Below are 7,891 nucleotides of genomic sequence, written 5' to 3'. Positions count from 1 at the left end.
ACGCGCGCACACACGCGCGCGCGCGCGCGCGCACGCACGCGCGCACACGCACACACGCACACATGCACTATCGCACTCACACGCGTACCCGCATATACACGTAATTATTGAATTTTTTTTTACAGCTTGTCACTAAGACCTTAGAAGCATTACGGCTTTAATATGTATTTTCCAGCTATGAGTGGCTTTTATGACCATGTAGATTTAATGCAGTGAGTTCTTTAGTTCTTAGGCGAAACACGTCTTTGTCCAGCAAGTGGCTGCTGAGATTCTTCAGTTCACTGGAAACCGCTTCCTTACTGTGTAAGATAGCAAACTCTGCTCTGTGGGAAACCAAACATACACTGATTGCAGAGCCTGGGTCACGTTTCATGTGGGTTCAGAAACTAGGAAGCTGAATACATTGGTTTTTACATTTTCATTATCCTAATCCGGTGCAGCAGGGTAAATACGTTGTAGTATAAAGGTGCCCATGCACCTTACGATTATCGGACGAAACTTTTCGTCCGATCGAATAGTCGTACGATTTTCGTACTGCAGCCCCCTCCTGCCCCAATCAAGATTAATTTAGCCGTAATTGTTAGGATCCAGAGCGCCTCCAGGTGGCGCTGGAGCTGAGCCCTGCAGTTCCAGGGCTCACCTGCAGGATTCTCCAGGGGCTGCTAGGTGCCAGACCACCACTGGGTGGTGCTGGTACCTGCAGCTCCAGTGCTCCCCTGTGGGTGTCTCCCAGCTGCCAGGAATCAGCCCATTGGGTATTGCTCTGGACCTTGGCTCAGGATTTCGTTGCTTTCCCCTGTTGTCTGAGTCCTCTGGCCTGAACCCTGAGACCCTGATATTTGCATGCTATTTTAGTACCCTGTTTCCTGTGTTGTTACATTATTGGTTTATGCCTGTTGTGGATTGTTTTAGTTAGCTTGCTAGGTTTATTAAAATATTTATATATACCATACTTACCTGGTCCGTGTGGTCACGTGTTTGGTCTGCCTGTAAGGGTACCTGTGCAGGTGTGGGGTCACCTGCGCCGGGATTCCCTGACAGTAATTAATGAAAAGCACCTGGATGATCTAGCAAAGTTTTCAAACATGCTTGACCGTCAAAAGTCGTACGATTGTACAGTAATGTCGGTCGGACACTGCAATGCACACATACGATTATCGGCCCAAAAGTCGATTGCATGCGAAAATCGTCCGATAATCGTAAGGTGTATGGGCACCTTTTTAGATGTGCTGATACAGTATTTACAACTAGGATTAGAAATATATAGATTTTGTCTTATCCACAGTGAATGCTTTTTGACCCATATATTCTTTTATGACATAAGCTGTATTATATCCGGTGAAGAGAGGTTCCGTTCACTGTACTATTGTTAAAACAAATAACACTTGTTATAGCTTATTGAATTTAGCCTCATGTTTTGGAGGAAAAAAGACCCCCTAAATTAAAGTGTCTAAAGGAAGCAGTATCTGTTTTGCCTATACTAAGAAATCACATTATCCTATTTATTAGGGCTGCAGCTAACGATTATTTTCATAATCGATTAGTTGGCCGATTATTAAGTTCGGTTAATCGGATAAAAAAGAAAAAAAAAGGCTCCAGTGATGGACTACTAGTTTGTATTGAGATTGTAGTCCATCACCGGAGCAAGCTTGGCGCGGTGGAAGTAAAAAAAAAGTGTGGTGTGCAATATAGTACATTATACAGCGGCGCAGTGCAGAATACTAGCAGCTATAGAGGAATGTAGCTATAGTACATTATACTATAATGTACTATTGCTGGGATTTGTAGTCCTCTGTAGCTGGCGTTATTCTCCATTGCGCTGTATATAATGTATTATTGCTGGGATTTGTAGTCCTCTATAGCTGGTGGTATTCTCCATTGCGCTGTATAATGATTATACTGCGCAATGCAGATTACCACTGACCAGTTATAGAGGAACTACAAATCCCAGCAATAATACATTATACAGCGCAATTGAGAATACCACCAACTATAGAGGAACAACAAGTCCCAGCAATAATACATTATACCGGGTGTTTAATATATTATTGCTGGGATTTGTTGTTCCTCTATAGCTGCTGTTGTTCTTCAGTGTGCCGCTTTTTTTTCTTTTTTAAACAGGAAACATTAAAACTGGTCTCCCTTACCTGTTTCTGAACCCTTGTAAGTTGCGGCGGCGTGCTCTGCGGGCGTGTGTCTGGCTTGTGTGGTGGGCGTGGCATACGCGGCGTGGTCGTGGCGTGCATAGCGTAACTCGTACCTGTTCCAACATATCACCCCTGTACTCCTGTTCCACAACGGCACCCCCACACAACTATTCCACCATTGCACGCCAATACACTGTTCCTCGCTGCAGCTTCATACACCTGTTCCACCGCTTCACACCCATACAATTGTTCCACACAGCACCTCCACACACCTCTTCCACTACTGCACCCATACACCTGTTTCACACAGCACCCTTGTACACCTGTTCCACCACAGCACCCCCAAACACCTATTCCACCACATCACACTCATACACCTGTTCCATACTGCACCTCCATACCCCTTTTCCACCACCACAACCCCGCACACCTGTTCCACCACTGCATCCCTGCACACCTGTTCCACCACTGCAGCTCCGTACACCTGTTCCACCACTGCAGCTCCGTACAGCTGTTCCACCACTGACTTGCTTTCAGAAGGTGGGCCCTCGATTGTCAGCGGGCCAGCGACGGGTGAGGGAGATCGCGCCGAGGAGAGCAGCGGCGTGCACGGCTTCAGCGTGCGGTGGGCGTGGCTTACGCGGCCTGTGCCGTGGGCACGGCGGCCGCAACGGGAGCAGCGTGTGACGTGCGGCTCAGGCCGCATGTGGAGCCCCGAACAGGCAAATCAATCGATAGCCGACGAATCTACGATCGAAAACGTTGCCAACGTTTTCAATCGTCGATTTTAATCGACTAAATCGATTAACTGTTGCAGCTCTACTATTTTTATACGCTTAAAAAGCCCAATTCTAGTTTATTATGAATAACAAAGGTTGGCCAGCAATTCTAAAGAAAAGCAGCTCTGTTTCAATTTCAATGTCAAGCACAGTTCATCTTCCACATTAAATGACACTCAGGCTTTAAACCTTTTAAAGGAGAAATCTAGCGAGTTCATTTGACTATGGAACTACCAATGAAGGGAAGCTTTTCTGCATATGGATCACCTTATAAAGACAATTCAGAGTTAAAGTGGAAATGTATATTATAAGGAGGCAGCTGTAGAATAAGTATATTAAGTGCCCTATTAGTAACTCATGATCAGCTTAAAGGTACCCATACACTGCTCGATTCTCGTATGAGAATCGCGAGAAATCCGGCGATCGTACGAGAATCAAACAGTGTGAACGAAGACGTGCGACCGTTTCTACTGTACGGTCGCACGTCTTTTGTCTAAGGAGCACGTTAGAAAACCAGCCGAGAATCGTACGATTTTCGGCTGGTTTGAACAGTGCTCGGGAGACAAACGCGCACACTGCCCGTTCAGCATTGCGTTCATCGGAAGCCTGCCCCTCAGGGGGGCGGGCTTGCGATCGAGAGTGCGATCTGCCTGTCCAAGATGTGCAGATAGTACGTTTATTTAATCGCTTTACAACCATCGCAAGACTAAGGTCTTGCGATGGTTGTACAGTGTATGGCCACCTTTAGTGGCTTTGCACAGAGATAAACGAATATGCATACGTGCATGCACACACACTCTAAAGGCATGTGCAAAGAATAGACTTCAATTACTGCAGTGTAAAATTGTATCAGCAGATCTTGAGGCAGATTGAACTTCCTGAGCAGACACAGGACGTACATCCTTTGCTGGATTGGGTCAGTACTGGATGTCCACTTCAGGTCCTGGGAAATTATAGAGCTTATAAATCTGAAGGTACTGTTGAGTATGGGGAGAGGAAACCTTGTGTATTGGGAGGGAGGTTCTCTTGAAATTCACCATTTCCATGGTTTTGAGCATGTTAAACTCCAGGCTGTTACAACTGCACCACAGGGCTGGCGGGTCTACCTCACGTGTATGCTAGTGATTTTATAAACATTTAACCCTTTCACTGCCACTTGTGTAAGTTCTACGTCCATGGAAGTGCTCCCCTGTAAACGATCCAGCCAGGAGTCAGTTTACTTTTGTTCAGCCGACTCCCAGTTACAATGTGGAAGTGTTCACTTCCTGCAGCATGCTGCCTTACCCGCTACTGTCCCCTAAAAAGAAAATTCTTAGCACCTTATGTGATGATGATAAAGTTAAGTGTGAAAAAAAAAGTTTAACCCTTTTGCTGTCAGGCCCTGCGGAACGCTTTTAACCTCAGCTGGCCACAACTCTTTTTGCAATTTTTCACTTTTTATTTTTTATTTTCAGCTTTAGAGTTTGTAAAAAACCCCCCCCCCCCAAACCATATATTTTCTGAAAGCGCAGGCCTGGTAGAATAAAAAGATGGTGTTACTAATTTTGTAGGTCCTGCGATAATTGTGCAAATGTTTATCAAATCAATATTAAACCGATTTAAAAAATACACAAATTAATAAAAGCACACTAAAATCAGTATCGGTGCACACAAACACTTTCCCGACTAAATCTAGAGGATAGTGTTTTTGAAAAAGGAATTGTAAATGGGGCTCTATTGGTTGCCAGCTGACACAAACAATAATTGTAGAAAAAAACAAACTTCATATCATTAAAAGATTATAAAAACACACGCATTCCCCTTTATTTATAATAAGTAAGCATGATACTGGCACAAACATTAAATCCCCAAATACCACTCCAATAAAATTCAATGCATGATTGTTCAATAAATAGTACAATAACTCATAATGGTACTGAAATGGAGTGGTTAACAATTCTATGCATTTCACACTTCTTGCACTTCTTGAATTTGTTGATTTTGGAGGAATCTACAATAGCCACACAAAAAAAAGCTGGTAGGTATCACAGCATATTATGTAAAACATATATTAATAAAATATATCTAATTATAAAAAAAAACATAGCCAAATGTGCATAATCAGTAACATAGACTAAGTATTTCAAGGTCTGTGCGTGTAGAGAAGCCTTCGGCTCCAATTGGACAACTACATTGAAAACTGACCTAAAATAATCAGCAGAGAAGGTGCTGGCGGAATCATTATATACCGTGTGTGTGTATATGTATGTGTGATGGATACAGTATCTCACAGAAGTGAGTACACCCTTCACATTTTTGTAAATATTTTATTATATCATTTCATGTGATGACACGTCATCACATGAAATATGTATATGGATGGATGGATGTATATGATATGAAATGATTGTATATGGGTGTACATTTGCTGTCCCCTCAAAATAACAACACACGTCCATTAATGTCTAAACCGCTGGCAACAAAAGCGAGTACACCCTTAAGTGAAAATTTCCAAATTGGGCCCAATTAGCCATTTTCCCTCCCAGGTGTCATGTGACTCGTTAGTGTTACAAGGTCTCAGGTGTGAATGGGGAGCAGGTGTGTTAAATTTGGTATCGCGCTCTCTCTCTCTCATACTGGTCACTGGAAGTTCAACATGGCTTGACATGTTTGGTATCCATTTGCTTAACACAACCTCAATTTTGTGTTTCTGTGCACTAAAATTAATTTGGATGCAATTTTTTACTTAAAGTTTGGGTTTGATCAACTGTTGAGCTAGTATTGTGTGGCTTAAAAAATTGCAACTACAACATTTTATTTTCTAGGCTCTCTGCTTTCAGGAAATGTAATGGGGGGGCAATTTTCTGTCCTAAAATATGCATTTTAACGTGTGCAACAACGGCTCTGGTGTTAAAGATCTAGCAATATTATCCCACTGACTTTTTTTTTTGTTTTGTAATATTTTTTGCAGCCAAACTCCAGGATTTTAAGAACTTTCTCCTAGAGGACAAGGAGACAGTGGAGCGAATTGCAAACCTCCGTCGGCGTGTAGAGAAGTTTGCACGTGCCTTCCCCATGCCAGGATTTGTTGAACGCTAGAAGCGGATAGACTCTGGGGAGAAAGCTGCTCCTTTTTGCCCTATGCAATCTTTCTCTTGTCCATTCTCTTTAGTATGCCTTTTCATTATTAAACACTCCTTCATACTTTCTTACTTTCCTCCTTGCTAATTGTGGTGCAGCAACTTCCAACATGATTTCTAAGACTTGCAAAGGACTGTGGATTCTACTACTAGCAACAACAGTGAAGGTTTTGATGACTGTAGACTCAATAAAAGCAATAACATCAATGTTGTGACTGCTTTTACTTCCCCCTCCCCAATCCCAACAATGGTGTACTATATCATCTCAACATCAACAATGTTAGCCAATATTTTATAAATAATCACCTGCCTATATAGTGTGTGTATATATAATATTAGTAGTCCTTCTTTTTTTTTTTTTACCATTTTTTTGGACACAATGTCTATATTACATATGTAAAATAATGTGGGATGGTTTAGTTCAGTCATTTTAAGAAGGCAGAGAACTGCCAGTCCACAAAGTGATTAAATGCTTTTCACTTGTCTTCAGGGAAATTCAAGGCTGCATCTGCTTTAGAGCAAAAAGAACACAAGGGCAAGTCTTAGCCAAACAGTAAAGGTCAGAAAGGATGAACCTCCTTGGCTACTAATGGCTTCCTTGACAAGGGGTCTTAAGGCTTGTAATAGCTTGTTGTGAACAATAGAAGTTAACATAAATTCATATCTTCTGTTTCTTATGGTGCTGTTTGGCACCAGGTTTTGTTACTCCTGGCCAGTACTCCTCGCTCACACAGGTTGTATGGCATACTAATGGGATGCTAAGAGGTTTTGTGGATTGAAGACCCTGACATCAACTGAAGTTGGAGATATGCAGATTACTTTTCTTTTTGCTCAATAATTAGTTTAAAATGAAAAGAATGATTCTCAGTGTTTTTAATTGGTCAAATTGATCAATTATGATCTTGCTGTTTCTTGCTTGTGTGGCCAGCTTACAGTATATTAATGCACATTTTCTGTCTGTTTGGTCAGCCAGATTAATAAAGACAGCAGATATAGCTGGATGTGTGGGCACAGTGCTGTCCACTGGATGGTCTTTTGAAAGACCTTTCCATGCACTGAACATTCAAGTGTATAGGAGGAGGAACACTGCCTCCAGACCACTACAGTGCCAGCTTATTACAGGGAAAGGAATAGTGACCAGCTTAAAATATCCTACATGCCAATTACTCCCAGTCCATTGCCAATGGGTGTTTGGTAGCCTCCTACTACCTACTGGCAAATGGGCTTATTAGACCTATAAACATTTTCTGTTTTATGTAGAACAAGTGTGAGAAGAATGTGTGCTGTGCTAAATGGTAAGTAAAGTTTCATTTATTGTTGCATTACAAAGTTACATTGTTATTGCTCTTGGTTCTGCCTTATTGAAGCTGACCACCAAACGTGAATATTCTCTGGTTCCTCTGTTCCTGCTATGCCACCGGCAAACTAACCTTCCGTCAGGGGTCTCTGCAGACAGGTTATAGGATGGTCAGAGGGTGAAGCTACAGTGTCTCTGTCCTTCACAGCAGCTGCTTAAATATTGCTATACTCTCAGGTGGGACAAAGATAGGTGTGTCTATTATGCTTTGAGTTCATCTGGTAATGGCCATACACCGTTTTGCTTTTGTCATGATGCAAGCTATGCTGTACTACCAGGGGATGTGTAGGTGAAAGGTCACTCAGTGCCATCATATTTCCTGCCGACTTGTCACCCTGGAAGACCAGCAGGGCTGTTTTTGTGCTTCTGGGGAAGTGGATTATTCACATACATATATTGGATATATAGTAGTATCTAAATAATCCATATCTATATATAGATTTTCTTTGGCTGGAGTAATGCTTAAAAAAAAAAAAAAAAAATCCAGAT

The 7,891-nt window shown here is 42.2% G+C and overlaps 1 protein-coding gene across 1 annotated transcript in view; it reads left to right on the top strand.

Annotated features, from left to right (window-relative positions):
* SHMT2 (serine hydroxymethyltransferase 2) overlaps nt 1-6,250 on the top strand; it is an 81,142-nt gene extending 74,892 nt beyond the window's left edge. Inside the window, exon 12 of the mRNA XM_018569437.1 lies at nt 5,877-6,250. Within this exon, the coding sequence (XP_018424939.1) occupies nt 5,877-6,004 (128 nt within the window). The 3' untranslated portion in view covers nt 6,005-6,250. The remainder of the gene's footprint in view (nt 1-5,876) is intronic.
* Nucleotides 6,251-7,891: the final 1,641 nt, after the last annotated feature.

This window comes from Nanorana parkeri, unplaced genomic scaffold, assembly GCF_000935625.1.
Source record: "Nanorana parkeri isolate BGI_ZX_2015 unplaced genomic scaffold, ASM93562v1 scaffold35, whole genome shotgun sequence".
In the NCBI taxonomy this organism is placed as follows: Eukaryota; Metazoa; Chordata; class Amphibia; order Anura; family Dicroglossidae; genus Nanorana; species Nanorana parkeri.
The sequence above is the reverse complement of the archived record's forward strand: the minus strand, read 5'-3'. Positions and strand labels throughout refer to the sequence as shown.